Genomic DNA, 18,883 nt, shown 5'->3' with positions numbered 1-18,883 from the left:
TCTGTTTGAAACATTTATTTCTATCTTCATAAATACATAATCTTCTAAACACTGTGCAAGGCACCAAAAAATTAAGTAAAATCTTTTCTTTTAGAGTATTTTAATCTCTTTTGACTCAATGAAGTAAATAAGAATCTGAAACCACCTATTTGCCAATTACAAGCCAGCAGTTAAGGCAGGTACCATTGATACAGTGCATGAATTTTCTATTGCAGATATTTAAACAAGCAGCGTTTTACTATAGAGTGCATATACAAACTGAATTCCAAACACCAGCAACCCAAGATAGGCACCTAGTTATGAAACTTCCTTGTATGTGTAGTAGAATGCCAAAAGTTCTGCCGTAAAGTGCAAAGACCATGGACAATAACACTTTCTTCTGAGCATTTTGATACCAGTAACATAATACAATGGCTAAACATTTACAAATGTGGTTTCCATTACAAAAACATGTTCCACATAAAAGCTTCATAATACAATCCAGAAACAGAACTTGTGCGTGTACATATTTAAAAAGTTGAAGCTGTACTGGCATACATAGGTACCGGGTATGTATTTGCTGACCTCTACAGATACACACTAAGTTCATAACCAATTTACACGTACAGTCAAGATAATTCCACTTTGAGCACCGTGACATCCACTGAGTTCTTCCATTTGAATGACGATGTGTAGCATCCGCCCTGCTCATCTGCAGCTGAGCATTGCCTGTAAAATGATCTGGTTCGCAGCTCTCACCCAGCCCTCCCCAATAAACGGAACCTAAAATTAGTGTCTTCCCAACACAAGCACATGTCAGATGTGGACAAATACATTCATGGTCCCAAACTTAAAACAACTGGTAAGAATTTCACAGTGATCTGGTTAAGGAAGCACAAAGACAAATGATTACATTTAAGATGAAAACTGCCCTAAAACTCAAATGAAGCTAAACTGTTACATGATGAGAAGCTAAAGGAACAAAGTATTAACCAATTAGAAAAGTGGCTCTGTCCCAACTAATAGCAAAAAACCTACAGCAATAAACTTAGGGTCCTACTGCTGCAGCAGCCTTTGAGGTAGGTGGCGATGGCTTAAATCGAGGTAGGTAAAGTCCAAACTTGTTTTCGATCCCTGCAAAAGTGGCAACTGCCAGTTTGTAACCACCAACATGGTCAGGGTTAGGAGCAGGGAGCGTGATCCTAGATTTAGGAACTGGCTCTGATCCAGCTGGTTTTCTGCAAAATAATAAAAATGAGAAATTAATTTCCACAGAGTAAAAGTAGTATTCACAAAAATCTCCTCCATAAAGTAAAGTGAAGGAGACATCTGAGCGTATCTCTCAGTAACTAACTAAATTAAATGCTACAACGTCATGAGAAATGCCCTGTTTTAAAACCTTCCAGAACAGTTAGGAGCCTCCGTGTTGATTTAACTATGGTCAAATCCAAATAAGATTTGTAATGCGTTAATCTAAACTGCATTGTGGGGGAGGAGGGGTTCCTAAGTCTCTGCTACAGTGCACAACCACTCCAGGAGCCTAGCAAAGTCTAAGTAATTTTTGTGATGGCTTTCGAACTACTGTCCCCAAAGACTCATGAACAGTCTGCACCTGCTCCTGGGATCACATTCAACAGCAATATACACATCCATCTGTATCATCAGCAAAGGCAGGAGGCAGAGCTGAAGCTCCAACAAATAGGTTTTGGACTTGGTGACACACCTATAGACTGTTTTGGATGTCAAATGTCCTGCCTAATCAGGCACTCAGATCCTCTACCAAACTAATGAGGACTAATGCAGAGCACAGTCTAACCTGGCAGGCATGACATTTCCCCTGCAGTTATATCCCCAGCCAATTATTTAGCCTCTCACCGTCTCTGTTGACACTAACACAGGTCCCCAGCTTGAAACTGTGATACAAAATGCGGTAATGTCTTGCTGTGAAACAGGTACTGGAATATCATCCTAACTTCCACCAGCGTAGCGTGGCATAAATAAAATTTACAAAGCCTTTGCAACGTGTCCTCTGTAATAGCAAGACCCTGACTCTGACGTGTCAAGGAGCACCAAGAGCCACACAGAACCAAGTGCAGCTTCAAGGTCCCAAGCAGGTTCAGCGAGAACATACTTACACTCCCCCGAAGTCCACGTAAAACCATCTCTGCAGCAGCTCGTAAGTCACCAGAGTAACGCCAAACTGAGGAGAAGATCGAAACACACGAGCTTGAAAGAAAAGAAAAGAGTTCCTAAGTGACAAAAAACACGATTAGAAATTGCTTACTAATCCAAGCTCTTTTACACACCTCCTGCTCCTTTCCACAGAGCTTTTGGACCTTCCTCTCGAAGGATCTTCGCAAAGCAGTCTACAACACCGCTGTAGGTGGTCTGTCCTGCCCGGGCTGCCACCTGTAGCCTTGTTTTGATTACATCTGCAGGGGTCACCAGAGAGGCTGCAGGCATACCTACACAACACAAAAATCATCAGGTGGGTACCACTGACTTGCCACATACGCTACACACCTCATTTACCCAGGGACAGCTGTGCTTTGTGTCCTCACATCAGGAGAATCCAACAACATCTCATTTAAGCAGAAGCTGCAAAGGAAAACAAGCCACAAGAGGCAGCCGCTGTGGCTGTGGCTTCACCCGGAGAGAGCTTCTCCTAGAGGAACAACCGTATCACGTGCTTCCTGCCGAGCTGGGAGGCATGGGCTGGATTTTTCAGCACTAACCAGAAGCTTGCATAGTTAATAAAGCAGAAAGTTTTTGGAGGTGAGGTCGATCTTTCCCTTTCCTTTTCATGCCTCTCTGTGGTTCCTGGCATTCTGGTTGCACACTGTGCTAGAATAGCCTGTACACGTGCACACACACACCCCACCCTGCAGTAATGTCACCGAGAACTAGATAATGCTGTGCATGCTCAGCAAGGCATGAGAGCTAAGGTTTAGAAAAAAGGGTCATTCTTCTCATTAGGGATGGCAGACTGCTCAGCTGCAAAGCCACAGCTGACATCCTCAGCAGAACACTTGGAGAAAGATTTAAATTTACCCTGGCAGATAATCTTCTGAAAGCAAAAAAATCCAAATTACCAATGGGTGGTATTTCTAAAATCATTCCTATCCAAACTGGGGCTGCCCATGTTTAGAATTGAGGAAAAAAAAAAAAAAAAAAAAAAAAAAAAAAAGCTGCCGCTCCCCCTCCCCCTCCCCCCCCGCAAAAAAAGCACTAAGACTGTACCCAGAAGACACTGTCTCTTACGGTTTTATTACTTTTCCATTCTGCATCTGTTCCAAACCAACTTGGTCAGACATAGATGCATAAATCTCCTTTGCTTTCTTTTTTTTAGGCTTCATAATTCTGTAACAACTTTTGTCCAAACCAGCGTGGTCTGGCTGCAAGCACCAGAGCACTCTTCCTGCAGACTGCTCTGAGAGACGTAAGTGTGTGCGTATCACCAAAATAAGAACCCCTCCGCCTCTCCCAGACCCCCCAAAATAACGCACACGCTGAACTTGCACAGTTGTCAGTCTGGCAGGCAAGTGCTAAAACCCAGTAAAGGTTTCTGAACTCCAGAAATGTTGAAATTCCTCTTTGCTCAGCCTTACCCACACCAGGATATTGGTTGAGTCTCCAATTTAAAGCCGTACTTTTGCCCTTCAGAAGCCAACCAGTGTTTTCAAGGAAAACCAAAGGACGTACTTAGAAACAGTTCTGCTTACTACACATTGACTTCCATCTCCTTATTACTGAGGATATTTTGCAGTTAAAGATGTTTTTAATCCTGCTTTTAGGAGCTATGTGTACAGGACAAAAGACTTTACAGACAAAAGTTTACAGGTCTCTGCTGTGAGGAACTTACAATCAAACAGAGACAAATGGCACAGCAGGAGCTTACAATAAAAAAAGGAGGAGTGAGGGGAGGAGAAGGAAGTTCACGGAGGCAATAAGCAGATGGAGCAAATCAAGGAGAGATCCTGTAGCTGATATTAGGATTATCTCAGAAAACACCATGGCACAGCAGGTTGAGACATCTGGTGAACACTGAAAACCAGAAGCAGATCAAGCTAGATAACATGCATGTTGCGTATGTCCCTAACAGCAATGAAAAGGAAGAAAACAGACCCAGCAAAAGCAACACCCACTGGCAAAAGACGCAGGTGCGTATCTGAGCACGGCCAGCGTGAATGTGCCATTACCACAGGCTGTGGAAAGGCCGTGTTTCCCACACCCAGGCGGAGCTCATGCACACATCTGAAGTCTGACGACCAGGTGAGATTGCCGGCCAGAGCAGAGACATCAGCCCAGAGACCAAGCCAGCGTTTCAGAGATCGCGGGTTTCGTTTTGTCTTCCCCTTGACTTTCCTGTGGCAATACTGCGGACACATACAACCCCACCACGCTTTACTTGTACCCAATAAAACAAATTCCTTGGTTTTGTAAACAGTACGATGAGTGCTGTATCTTTAACAGTGTAATTTGCTCATGAGAGTTAACCTAGGATGGGATTCACAGGAAGCACTGGATAAAATTCACGTTATAGCTAGTTTGGTAAGCCGTATCAGCAACAATAAAGACTGCTTCTGTGCCTGAACTTCAAAGGGATGGTTATCTCAGTCTGCAATCACCTGACAATAGCTAGAAAGAGAAAAATAGGAAAATCTAAGAAATTACTTGGCTTAAAAATGCCAGCTTATGTTTCAAGTCTGTAAATATGATCTAAAGTTCAAAAATTGTTTTGTTCCATTAAAATGGGTGAGAAATAAGCTGGCTGTAAGCTCCTGTTGGGGGGCTTGGGGGCTGGCTCTGGTTTGGGGTGGGGGAGGGGAGAAGACAAGGGGGTTTTAAGCACCAGTCATTTGAACACAGCTGGTTCTCCTGGTGCCAGGTCAATTCCTTTGGACTACGAGCTACTGAATACACAGCTATGTGCTTCAACACGACAAACTACTTCTTAAGGCCAGATACTGGCGATAAAAGGTCCCTGTTCCTCAACAGACATAGCCCCATGTACAATCCTGATAAAGAACAGTTTCCCCAGGGAGAAGAAAGCTTAAAACCAAATGAGAAAACATAGCCAGACCACCTATCTGCAATGGATTCATGCCACTCCATCATTTTTCTCACCTGGCAGTTGCAGCAGCCTGTCAGAGGCCATGCTGGAGGAAGAACTTGGCTGCAGCTTGGTGAGACCAAGCAGACCTCGATGAACACGATGGAAATACCCCCTGATGTGAGCCCTCTGGCTTGCTACACACTCCCCCAAAGGTCCTGTTGCACAAATTTTCAAGCCCATTTGTTTCCTAAGGGGAAAACCCTGGACACAGCAGTACTCTCAAGCTGCCCTCTCTAGGAAGCAGCTACTAAACGGTGCTCCCCTTTGGGTGTAGAAACTGGGCGCCGTGCCAGGGACCAGCTACACATAGACACAGAAGCAAGCTGAGGCTAAAAAGTGTGTCTCTGACTTTTCCCTTAGGCTTTGGTGCACTCCAGTTAAATCTGTGACAAGTTAAGCATGGTTTGGGTCTCTTATCTGCTCTGCAGAAGACTAAACTAAGAAAGTGCTCAAGATGACACTCAGCACCTCTGTCAGATCTAGGTACACTAGGAATCGGCAACCTGTGGCACAGCAGAAATGTTTTCGAACTTTTCTGTTTTGTTTCATATTTTAAAAAAGCGGTAAGGGTAAAATCCTCATGAAACCAAGTAACTGCACAGGATACCGTGGGTAGCAAGTAATTGTTGTCGTTTTGTCACACTTTATGTCACCGTGTTTGGACAGCTATACTGCCAGCATGGCTTTTGGACTCTATATACCAAAATTCAAGAGTCTTCTGATCCTAAAGAAGTTCACAAATGACATGATTTTATTTATAAACCTCTTCAACAAAACTTTACCAGTCAGTCAGACACAAACAAAAACCAGCACAGTAACTTCAATAGGAATGATGATACGTGTTAACAAAACATCAGCACTTAAATCTTTCCCGTTCTTTTGCCTCCTGAACATTATGGTTATACCAAGAACTTAACAGTGTCTTTATTTTTAACCCCAATTCACTCTACAGCATGGTAGATGTCTGTTATTTAGGCACAATATTGAAAAATACAGTATAATTGCATATAGTTCGTCAGAGCTTTTCTAAGTTCTCACTGCCATAACTATTGCACTGCAGATGCAATATAGTGCCATGCAACAAGAAATTTGGGCACTTACCAGCTATTGATCCAGCTAAGAGCAGGTTTCCAGGGCTAACCCTCCCATCTTCATTTGCAAATGAAGCTTTCAAATGAGCATAACAGGGGAAGTAAATAGCAGAGAAGGGGATGTCACGCAAAAAACATGCCTTAGCACCCTGTGTTGAAAAAGAGAACAAGTTTTGAGAATATGCAAATTTAACACTATGGATTACAAACAGCAGAGAGCAGAGCAACATTGTATTTTTTTTTTGTTTTGTTTTGTTGCAAAGGGCTTATAGAAAAAGCAATTTCTTCTCTCAGAATTTTGAGATCCATGTTTTTCACCCTGCTGAGGAGACTCTGTATTGTTTCTTGGTTCAGTAATTTCTGTCATTGTATTTATCTTGTCTACTTGTTCTCCCTCACTCCCTAGTACTGTAGTTATTTGCTGATAATAGAGAAAATGTCATGTGTTGGAGTAAACTCTGATAACACCTTTGCAGAATTTTAAATAGTTCACACTGTAGCTGTGCACATGTAGTGGGAGTTCAAGATGTGTCTGAAGTAGACTGAGCCACAGGACAGGTCTGTCACCTCTCATTCCCACTTACAGTAAGTACTTTAAGGAAGATAGTGCTTAGTCCATGCATCTATGCAGATGCTGCAATTGCTAATGCAACATGTATCAAGGGAGAGAGGGAAAGAAAGAGCATAGGGACCTACCACAGAAAAGTGACAGGATTATTTACTTGTGATTTTTAAAGTACAAGCTATCTAGGGTACAGTTTGTTCCAAGTTTCAGTTCTTACTGTTGAATTTGCCCTGCTATCAAGTTGTGTAAGCAGTACAAACAGCCATCAAAGTTACCAGTAATGCATCTGGTTTCAAAACTTAAGAGGGTGGAAAATAGGTAAGGAAAGTTTTGGGGTAGTGGCAAGCAATCAACTCTGTTCCAAGCAGGGGGCAAAGCAAAAAAGCCACTAGGGGAGGTCAACCAAAATAAGATACCAAATAATACCCATGCTCTAACAGCAGAAGGGACTTGCACTCTGCCTTTCCTCAATATGGAGATTCAGAGGACGCCAGAGCCCGAACACACCAGGACTGAGACCAGCAGGAAGGCACAAACAGGAGGTAGCTTCATAAAATGGGTAAAATCTTTCAAGCTCGATCAAGAAATGGTTCACGGATGAACCTAAGCCTCTTCTCTTTGAAGTAAGGGTGGAGTCACGGTGAAACTGCTCGAGGTACATCCATAAGCCCTCCTGGGGTGCCCTTGTTACTGTACTTATCTTGTATACAGATCTACTGGGGCCGTGGCTGAGCACCAGACATTTCACAGGTGACATGCTAATATCCACAGAATTTAATTAAATATAATGATATGCCTGGACATATCTGTAAGCTTAGCTGGTACTATAACACCAGTTAAAATATAGTGCTTATTCAAGTCGGATGCTGGTTACCAAGCAAAGACACCAGAGCTGCAAGGTATCAGGACAACTGAAAAGCTGCCTTTCAGCAAGGCAAGGCAGGGGCGGGCGAGCGGGAGGTGTGGCAGGAAAACCAGGTCCTGCGAGCCAGTTCATGGGAGATGCTAATAAGTGCAGCCTGCAGTCAGAGAATGCCTCTGAGAAAATAAAGATTTCTCTAAAAACAGCCATTAGATCTTCTAGTAAGACCTTCTGTGTCACTGACTCACTGAACGCAGTGAGCGCGTCGTGCTCTGCTCCAGCCCCAGCTGCTCTCCACCACGCTGCCTCAGGTTATTCCTTGACATTTTCAGACCAAGAAGGGACTGCCTCCCCTGACAATCCCTTCGTAGGTTGATGACCCTGCTGTTCAGACCCTTTGCCTTGTTGCTCAGCTGGATCTGTCTGATTTATGCTGCCAGTCACTGGTTCTCGTTATGCCTTCCCAGATACACTAAGGGAGATGCCGCAGAGGAACCTGATGCGCTGCTGTTGCAGCCGCTCCGCTGCTCGCCTGCATGGAATGGCATGATCAGCCGCGGAACAAAGTGATGCTGGGCTGGATTCTCCTCATAAAGTTACCTGCAAAGCCCACACACTTTACCTTGAGGGCACAGAGATGGTAAAACCTTTGTATTGTATTCACCAGAGACACAAGAGTTCTGGCCTCTCGGTGCACAACAGAAGCCCATTTTACAGTTTACTTTTAACCTTCACATAAAAAGAAAAGACCAGGGGTTTACCAAGTTCTGTATGAAAAAACAATGTTTTAACGACCAAATGTCTGCACTGTATTTTATCTCACAGAAAAAAATCGTGAAACTCACTAATGAAACATTCACAGACCAACACGGTTTCTTCAGAAATTTATTTTTAGAGCATGCTTTTCCTCAGAACAAATCTCCTTGCTGCCTTTGCCCTCAGGGCACGTTACTTTTATTTTCTTGGCAATGCTGTCATTAAACACTGCACGCATTTTTCCCTCTGCACTTTTTTCATACCCTGAGATACCTCGACAAAAGTTAAAATAACTTACGGAAATCAATAAACTCCAAACGTGAGCAACTCTTAACTCAACCCGAGCTGCTAATATTCCTCCCCCTTCATTAACAGGCTCTTTTTCATGGGGCAGAAACAGCATACTGTTAGTATTGCTAATAATGTATGTTCAGGTACACAGGGAGGGAGGGATGATCCATGAACTTGGTTGGCTCAGCATAAACAAAACCTGGATCAAAACTCGGGTCCACTTTAATAATAACGCAGCTTGGCTCCAGGCCAGCATCGCAACAGTCTAAAGTTTCCCCCCATCGTTCAGTTTAAAGTCTGGGAAAGCAAGTTTAAAAGCAGGCCTCATTTAACTTCAAGTTATTCATCCGCAACCAGCCTAGGCCAATTAGGAAGGCTTAGGGAGATCGGCCACAGTATCTTGAAAAGCAAAAGAAACATTTATTTTACTTCCCGCACCTTTTTGATGTGGACAACATGCTGAAAGCCAAAAGGAGTTTTAATCAATCCCCAGAAAGCTGTAGGGATCATCTGCCGAGTTTCTTCTGGCAGCCAAGGTGCAGACCTGCCAGGCATGAAATTGTTGGGAGATCCTACACACCACGACATGTGCCTCCCTCACACAACAGCCAGTTGGCTCCCATCTTCAATCTCTTTAATAACCTTAAAGCTCTTAATCTCGGCTAGTATCTCACTGAATAAACCAGCAGAGGAAAAAAAACCCCGATTGTCAAAGATTCGGCTAAATAAGCCCAAGTCAGTGCCGGGGCAGGTTCTTTAGCATGCTAATTCCTGCTTATACCAGCTCTACCTGCAAATAAGGCTCTAAACAAACTATTTCTATTACAAGGGGAGGGTAATTATACTGACAAAGGCACCTCTGTGTCGGGTTGGGCAGAAGGAGCCGGCAGGTCTGGGAGACGCAGGCTTAACCTAGTCTCCTGCAGTGAATGCACATTGTCTAGTGCAGGGGGGAAAATGCCAGACTGGGGGGACCTAGCAGCATTCAAGACAACAGTGGTGCACCTTGTCTGAGAGGGTTATTTAATGCTTCTGGCACCTGTACTTACAGCCACCCCCTCTTTTTCTCCTTTACAGGTTTAGAATTTATTTGGCATGTGTAATTGTTATTTTGATCCTATAGCTACAAACAATAGGCAGCATGTCATTTCTTGATCATTTTGCATTCTTCTTGGGTTTTACTACAGACTTAACCCTTTGGAATCGGAGCCCTAACAGCACCTAACAGGTTTTGTAACAGTTAGTCAAATATTACTGGCATTTGCTTTCAAGGACTGTAATTTTTTCTACTGTAAAACGACATTACCTTAAAAGCTGCTTTAGTGTTTTATTCACATATATTTACACCAACCAAATATGAAACTGATTTAGCACAAAGTTAGAGGAATAAAATGCTGATTTGAAAAGTTGTGCCAGCAATTCAGATTCCATTTGCAGACAAAAATTATAGTCTTCTTACCTGGAAGGGCTTTTTTGTTTGTTTGTTTTCAAAGAAAAATTCTGAAGAGCACATTCCCATGTATGAGAACACAGTCATAAATAGGCATGGTGGATGCAAATTAACATAACTCAAAACTTCTACTACTCCGTTTCATATGTTCATCATCCTGCTGTAAACCCACAAATTCAAGAGGTGAAAAACCTCAGCTGTTATCAAAGCAACCACGTGGGAGCTTGGTACACATCCTGTCACCTGAGATTACACTTTCCAGCTCAACACACCAGAAGCCTTATGAAGTTGTCAAAAATAAAAGAGAGACTTCTGAAAGCTTTTCTGACTAGTTTTGGAAATGCAAACTGTGTTGGCCATATCAACCAAAGCACAAATCTGAGCTAAATACCTTCTAGTAATTGTAATCATAAACATTACCACAACCAATATATCCTTTCCTCAAGGATTCATTAACTACCGTATTATTTACCGTCATCTTGGGAGCACAGAACAACTTTGCTGTACAAAATTATGGAGTGGCGCTGTCTGTTAGGCTGTAAAGCACCATTCAGAATGATTACTTATAAAAAGAGTAATATTTTATTAAACTTTTTGTGGCAGATATTATATGGAGATGAGTTTCTATGATGTACAAAATTAGTAGGTGTACAATGTGTACTTACATGAGCACTTTAAAGAAGTCTTTCAAAACCAATACCATATAAATTCAACTGACTTTAATGGGACTTTATGCATATTACTGCGTAAGATAGGCAGAAGACAGAAACTGTATTAGCTAATCTTGTAAGATTATGTCAATATGTAACTGTGACCAGAAATTAAATAAAATCTATTAAAATACTGAAAACTAGAAATGCGTCCTTTCCCATTTCTGCCAACACAAATGACATTTTGCGTTAGGTTAAATGATATCTTCCCTGACTGGGATATGTTGTCTCTGTATTATTAGGAGTTGCTGTCATCTCCAGAACATCTGTAGCTAAAGAATTTACTAGTTGTAAGTTTTCATGCCCTGGTGCTTTCATAGCAGCAATTACTGGCAGAAAGAAGACAAACAGAGGAAACAAATTCCTTCTGCAAAAGTGCTGTTATGTGCCTCGCCAAAGGAGCAGCTGGGTTTTGAGAAGTATAATGCTTTAAAATACTTATTTACACAAGTAGCTCAGAAATTTAAACAAAGGCAGAAAAAAATATTTGCTTTCTAGCTTTAAAGAACTACAGGGGTTCAACCCAGCAGTTAGCCTAACGAGCTGTATGTGTCAAATCTTTTTATTGCTGGAATTAACAGGCATTTTATTTCTAAGCTGCGTATCGTTACAGAATTGCTAGTATCTGAACACCCAGTGAAGGCGCAGTGAATCTGGGAGGAAGTTTTGACTTTAAATTGTTCTACTTACTATGATGGACAATTAGTTGAAGTGAAAAAATCTTTGTTTTTCCAGTCCCCCTGGTCTTTAGTTCTTTGGGAGGGAAGGAAGAGAAGGAGAGGAGATCTAAAACATCTGACCTGAAACTCTATGCATCATTATAGTAATTTTCCTTCAAATAAAAACTAATTTTAGAGTTACAAAGGTACACCAGGATAATACTGATCTTCCTGGACAGTCTCCTCTAAGCACTAGGATGGTCTATTCCACTGTGCAGAAGGTTGAGCAACCATGTCAGAAGGCCAGCATGGATGAACAGGGAACTCATGATTGAACTCAAATGCAGAAAGTAAAAAGAAAACAGAGGTGGGCATGGGCTGCCCGGGAGAAATACTGAACCACTGCTTGGGCATGCAGAAAATGAGTCAGAAAAGCCAAGGGTCAGCTGGAGTTCCATCTAGTAAGCAATGTGAAGGGGGAGTAAAATGGGTTTCTGTAAGCACACCAGCAGCAAAACGACAACTAAACAAATTGTGAGGCTGTTGCTCAATGGGGGTAGGAAACCTAGCTACAAAAGTACATGGAAAAGGCAGAGAAATTACTTTCACCCTGGTTTTTACTAGTAAAATCTGTCCTCAACCCTCTCAGCTCCACAAGCTTACCAGGAAAGTCGGCAGAAGCAAAGCACTACGTACAGACAGAGCACTTAAGCCATCTGCACATACACAATCCGTGAGACCAGAAGAGATACCTGTGGTGGTGCTGAGATAGCTGGCTGGTGTCACTGTGAGGCAGTCATTACCTTCAAAAGGTCGTCAGCCAAGAGGGTTCTGATGACTGGAACAAGGCAAACCACACCCGTCTTGAAGAAAAGGAGGAAGGAAGATCTGGGAAACTACAAGCTGTTTGGGCACACCTCTGTCCCCGGGAGGTTTATGGAGCAAATGCTCTTGGAAGCCATTTCCAAGCATATGGAGGGCAAGAGAGAGATTGGGAAAAACCAATATGGATTTACCAAATCACGGCTGACCAACCTGTTTGCCAGACCTGTGGATGAGGGGACAGCAGTGGATCTTGCACGCCTTGACTATAAGCAAGACTTTTGGGATGGTCTGCCATAGTACCTTCACAGCTAAATCAGTGGAGCAGGAACTGCACTCTCGGTGGATTAGCGGATGAGACTGAATCAGGGCAGCAGCTAGTGTGCTACAGGGCAAGGCTGCTATCCAGAGACACCATCAGAGGATGGAGAAATAGGATGACAAGAACATCATGAAGTTGAAATTAGCAAATGCAAAGTCCTGCATCTGGACTGGAATAGTCCTATGCAGCAGTACAGGTTGAGGCTGAGTGGCCAGAAAGCCGCTTTGGAGAAAAGATCTGGAGGGTACTGGTGGGAAAATTGAGTATGGGTCAGCAACGCCTCTCTGCAGTGAAGACAGACAGCTGCCCCCTGGGCTGTAGTAGCAAGGGTGCAAGGGAAGTGATTATTCCCCTCCACTCAGCACTGGTTAGACCACACCTGCAGTCCTGTGTCCAGTTCTGGTCTCTCCCTTACAAGAAAGATGTTGCCACACTGGAGCGAGTCCAGTGCAGGGCTGACAAGCCAGCTGGGTAGCCTACGGTGTTATGAGGAGAAGCCAAGGGAACTTGGTGTGCTCAACTCCAAGAAGAGCAAGCTGTGGGGAGACCTTATTGCTCTCTTCAGCTACTTAAAGGGAGGGTGCAGGGAAGACAACTCTTCTTGGAAGTGCACAGTGGAAGGACTAGAGGCAATGGACAGAAGCTGGAACATGGCCAGTTCTAATTAGCCATTAGAAAAAGGGTGAGGGGTTTTTGAGTTATTTTGTTTGTTTTAAACCGCGAAGGTGGTCAAATACTGAGTTGAGTTGCCCAGATGACCTCCAGACTGGCTTTCAACGCAAATTGTTCTGATTCTAACATCAAGTCTGCAAGTAGAGCGCAGCACAGGTGTCTGCACAGTACTACTGTGAATTGTTTTGTGTCACTGGCACAGCAGAGCATCACACTAACATACCAATGAATGACCCAAAAGAATATTAATCTCACTAATAGAGAGGGGCACCAAAACTATGCAAAGCCAGCTTCTCAGTGATCCTCAAATGGCTATTAATTTGGACTACAATGCTGGGATAATTATGATCATAATCAATACAAGATTCACTCAGCTGAATGCAAAAAGGGTTTACATAGCATTTCCTTTGTGAATTTGTTGACATGAGACATAAGATTTATTTCTCCATGCCTTGGTTTTCTCTATTAATGCAAAATGGGAACATTGACATTACCTATATCGGGGTGTGTGGGCATTTTATTTTAAAATCCATACAAGGTGCTCCACAGGCAGAAATTAATACAAAATAGAAGAATTCAAACAACAAGCAGTAGATCTTATTAAGACACGCAGGAATTTGCCTTATGAAGCTAAGACCAATATAGGTAATTCTTCACATCTTCTGGCTGTAGTTACAATTAACGGAAGTACATTCCTCCTCGCCGACTACTATATGGAAGACTTACAGATTTTCACCCAAATTTCAGCATAAAAGATTCACAGGAACTAAGCAGAGCATGCTGCATTGATGTGTGGTGGTAAGAACAGCTTTCAAGATGATTTATTTCTGGACTGGGGAAAGAGAATTTTCACTGCAGTCCTTGCAATGCAGTAAAGGAACAGCACCAAAGCAGAGCAAGAAACAGAAAAGCCAGCGTGCAGCAGACTGGATGGCTTGTTCTGATTTAAGAGGTTTGTAACAACACAGAAGTAAACTCACATTGATGAGCAATGGAAACATTTCAGCTCGGCTACGAGCATGCAGACTGGTCATCACAAAAAACCAACTGCTTAAAAATATCAGGGCTCCCATTTTGAAAAATTATCATTATGATACTATTAGTTACAAGTTAACATCATGCCTTCTGGGCTCCAACTTCCTCTTAAATATGTGATATCCCTCCATTTATTCCATCTTCATAAGAAGCCTACTTTCTCCGCTGCCGGCAGTACAGACAAATCATTGATCCTTGCTCTCTGTGGATTTCGCCAGCTCACCATCAGGTTGAGGGAATGCCTTTTCTTCCCATCTCAACACAAGAGCTTTAAGGAAATGCTGTAAGCAACAGAGGATCCTGTCCCTCTGCACAGCTTCTCATACTATCCTGCCCTACTTGGCTTCATCTACACAGTGGCCATCTTCACCTTTTCCAGGGACACATCACCTGATAATCATTAATCAAGATATCAGAAGTTTATTATTTGGGTGGTCGGTGGTGGAAACTGCTGTAGTAAACTGCAGTCAACCCTTCTTAGAGCAGTTTTACAAGAATTTCTAGCAAGTCAAGTAGAAAAGGAGGAACATTATGGTCTTGAACCAAAACTGATGCAATAATTCATTTTTGTTGGCTTTGCTTTCTTTTGGTCACAAAAGAAAGAAAAAAAAATCCAGAAAATATGTAATTCAGGCCATACCAAACAGAAAAACATGAAAACAAAAATAATTCGTTGTCAACAATGAAATGAAATATTACATTTAAATTTTGGGTTGTTAAACTTTTTTTTTTTAAGAAAACTTATGGGGGGGGCGGGGAGAAGACATCAATTTATTTCAAATTAAAATCCCTGAAATGAAAAGTCTACAGAATTTTGCTTTCAACACTTGCAAAAGTAATTTAATCAGTTGGTCTGAAATCATGGCTAAGATAGACCAGTGTTTAAATAGCTGGCATACTTACATGAAGGCCCATTAAGTCCACAAACAAACTTTCAAGATCTACAAATAAAACTGTTTTCTAAACCAAGTATCTATTCTGTTCTTCTGCAGCAGTATGCATCGAGTTTTACTTAGATTACTAAAATAAGTACATTCAGAGCTTGAGATACAAGCCGTGTGTCTTGAAAAACAAAAGACAAGGCTAAAACAAAGACTTAAGATGCAAATGAGAGTTGCTCACATTAGAGTGAACAGCATGAAAAGTACTGATATACACAAAATCCTCATTCCTGTTTTAGTTTTAAAGCTAATTTGACTCATTAAGAGTAAGCATTCTAAATTTACTGAGACATTTCAGTTCTCATTAGTAGAACACTTATTATTTGATGGTCACTTGGTCATTATATTCATTAAATTAATCTACTAGAAGCAGCACCGAAGAAGGTAGCACCTATGAAATCTAGCCTCGTCTGAACTTCATTTTAAACCATTGATGTCTCTGGGTAGCATTTACTGGGGCTGGTGACTTTGATGAATGAGTTATCCCTGTCTGGCCTCACCAACGCTGCCAGCTTCAGCACAAGCATTCAGGAGGACTGGTTTTGCCTCTAACACCACTGTTCCACAAGCACCTCAAGGCAGTATAAAATTCCTCTGATACAGACTGATGGGTTCCCCATGCCGGGAAGCCACTCCTCCCTTTGCCTGGGTACAACCATCCTGAGGAGCTACAGAGCTGGTCTGGGTTCAAAATAAAGTAAGCCATAAGGAGGAAGAAGCTTTAGTTCTAACGCGTTAACTGTTCCAGATCATTGTGTGGCTACACCAACACTGCTGCTGGCATATGGGAGAGGGGCAGATAGGATTGCCATTGTTTTTTTGGCTGCAGTGCCAAAGTGTTTGGTGGACAACAGCACAAACCTGCCCAGTGACAGAGCTGGCCGTGACTAAGGGTGCACTTGGACGCACAAGCCTTCTGACATGGCCTGTGCTCTGCTGGGTGTATAACCGTGATCGCCAGGTTAAATTCTCTAGTTTTGTCAGATCACTCAAGTTTTTGTAGGCAATGGATCCAAACCGGATATACAAATGGACATAAACATAAGGAACAGGGTGGAGGGGAAGACAGACAGAGAGAGAGAGAGAGAGAGAACAAAAGAGTAAAACCAAAACCCTTCTGTGGCTTTTCTTGTGGAGGTAAATAGACTTAATGAATGAACCAACGAAATGCGTAGCTTGTGATTAAATAACTGCCTGTTTCGATGCAGCATAGTGCTGTAACCAGCTCCTGTTCAGGTGTATTCCTTACAAACATTCATCAATTATCTACTCTAGAAAACAGAAATAATTCATAATAAGACCCAAGACATTAATGCCATTTAAAAATGGAAAAATGGAGCAAATTCTGCTCAGCCATCAAAGCAGGTATTCAGAAAAAAACCCAATTAAAAATGCTAATTTTAGTAAGTCTTTCTCATTTTATGTTTCATTTTTACTAGTCCAAGTAAAAGTCAGTAGCTGCCCTCCATTCCTGCACAGTCTCAGGGATGCAGACTGTTTACCATAGCCATGTTTTCACTTGTAAATGTTGACCCAATCAACACCATAATGTCATTTACTAGGAGTTTACACAATAGCATCAGCTTCAGTAAAACACCTAAAAAAATTAGCAAGTCAATTTAAAGGCAAAACCAACTCCCCATTAAATCTTATTCAGACCTGCAACTTCTCTCCAGGCCAAAACATACATACATCTGCTCGAAGGCAGACTTGCTCTTTGTAATGTTAACAGAACAGTTTAAAAGAACGGGATGCCTAAAAATGGAGATAGAATTTATATATTTGGAGGAGGGGGACAGGGCTTATTTGGTGGTTTTCAAAGCATCTTCAATTTAGGTTACACTGCTGTAAATAAGAAACAGAGGAACACTGCCTGCTGCACTGGAAATACTGGGACAAAAATGGTAGTGTGAAAGCTTTCTACCAAGACGTAAGCTGCAGAATCTGAAGAAAGATCACACGGTGCCCTGCAGTATATGGCATTCATTACAACTTTTTTTTCAATACTGTGTGTAATTGCTATCTCAAAGTACTCCAAGAACTTTCATACTCCCCCACATCTAGTCTCCTTCATCTAAAAGTAGAAGGCAGTATGTTAATCCTTTAAATGATTTGCAATATACATCCTATTAGATTCAACAGAAGATGTTTCTAATCCTGTTGCAGTTTAACGTTAAACCTAACTTTGTTTCAACATATTTACGCGTCTATGTGAGGACAGTAAAGTAGAAAGCAGAACTGTTGAGTTTGTAGTATACACTTGTAAAAGCAGCTTTTCCTGATATTATTTGTGGCAATGTTCTTCTAAAGTAGCAAGAAGAAACTTGCTTTAGGAGCTTATTTTTATGTTGGGCTCACTGTCTGTATTTCTTTGCTATTTTTGCGCTGCAATTAATTCCCCATCACCAAATTAACAATGACAGCTGGGAAAGTTGCTGATTCAGACACAAAAAAGCAAAAGCACAGCTCCAAAACTGTAAGCTCTATATCATGAAGCAGATGAAAATAGGTTTATTTTTGCACCAGGCAGAACATCAGGAATCACAAAATAATCATCAATAAACAATACTTACACCTCACAAAGTGAGAAAAGAAATCTTAGTCAGATCCACAGGAACCACAGGCTCAAAAACACAAGACAGTTTCTTCCATAAGTTAGAAATGAAAAATGAGGATATAGTATCACATAATAAGGAAGAATTTCTTAAAAAGTACAATTATGTCTACCTATGAAAGTCTGTGAGAACAATGAAATGATCCCATGATTTGAAACATTCATAATTTGTTTTAATTCATGTATATATTAAAAAAACATACCTTGTAGAGACCAAAAAAGCCTAAATCCCGTAATACAGTGAGGGCACTAACTCGTGGACCAGTAGTAATTTCTCCAGCCACCTGTAATCGAATCTTGACAATTTCCAGTGGATTGGTAAAGATCACTTGAGAACCTCCAGCCTGAAATTAGAAGTGGAAGACAATACATTAACTCGCTACATTATTTGCAGTGTACATCCATCCCATTAAATTCAAGAGAAGACATTTTTAATCCTGCTGCAGTCAGTCAAGCTATTAGCAGACAAGAGTTTTAGTATTAATTAATCAACTGCAGCTCACAAGGTAAGAAACCTACCCCCTCAAGAGATGAGTTGTCAGGAAAACCAGAGAGGAAGCAGGTCAGCCACTGCAGCACTCTGCAGTATTCAGACAGACACGAGTTCAATTCTTGTTGCAAGGATACATTCCCCAACACCAAGTTATGCAACACTGACAACCAAGAACATCGTAATGCAAGTAATGAAGTGAAAGGAAGAATTAGTAACTTAAGTAAAGAAACTGAGATGTGCATGCCAGTACACAGAAAGTGAAAACGTACCACTGAAGAGTAAAAGTCTGGCAGAAGCTTTTTCAGTTTTGGCGTGAGTTCACAAAACAAAGAACAAATGGATTCCAAAGACCAGAACTGCAGATATATTGTGCTTTTTTTTCAGACCCCACTGAACTACCGGTTTCAGTGTCGTTAAATGCTGTTTGATTCAAGAGTCTTGAGCTCCACATCATTTGTGCACCAAGTAATAAGGAAAAGAAAGTCTACAGACTGAAGGATTCTGT

At 41.8% G+C, this 18,883-nt stretch overlaps 1 protein-coding gene across 2 annotated transcripts in view; it reads right to left on the bottom strand.

Annotated features, from left to right (window-relative positions):
- The window catches only part of SLC25A13 (solute carrier family 25 member 13), a 101,543-nt gene continuing 82,660 nt past the window's right edge, over positions 1–18,883 (bottom strand). For both annotated transcript variants that reach the window (XM_055804708.1, XM_055804707.1), the window contains 5 exons: positions 18,089–18,229; positions 6,197–6,335; positions 2,286–2,444; positions 2,115–2,205; positions 1–1,217 (listed from right to left, as the gene is read on the bottom strand). In XM_055804708.1, coding sequence (XP_055660683.1) covers positions 1,028–1,217; positions 2,115–2,205; positions 2,286–2,444; positions 6,197–6,335; positions 18,089–18,229 — 720 coding nt within the window. In that variant the 3' untranslated portion in view covers positions 1–1,027. The remainder of the gene's footprint in view (positions 1,218–2,114; positions 2,206–2,285; positions 2,445–6,196; positions 6,336–18,088; positions 18,230–18,883) is intronic.

This window comes from Falco peregrinus, chromosome 5, assembly GCF_023634155.1.
Source record: "Falco peregrinus isolate bFalPer1 chromosome 5, bFalPer1.pri, whole genome shotgun sequence".
Classification (NCBI taxonomy): Eukaryota; Metazoa; Chordata; class Aves; order Falconiformes; family Falconidae; genus Falco; species Falco peregrinus.
This window is presented reverse-complemented; position numbering and strand designations above follow the sequence as displayed.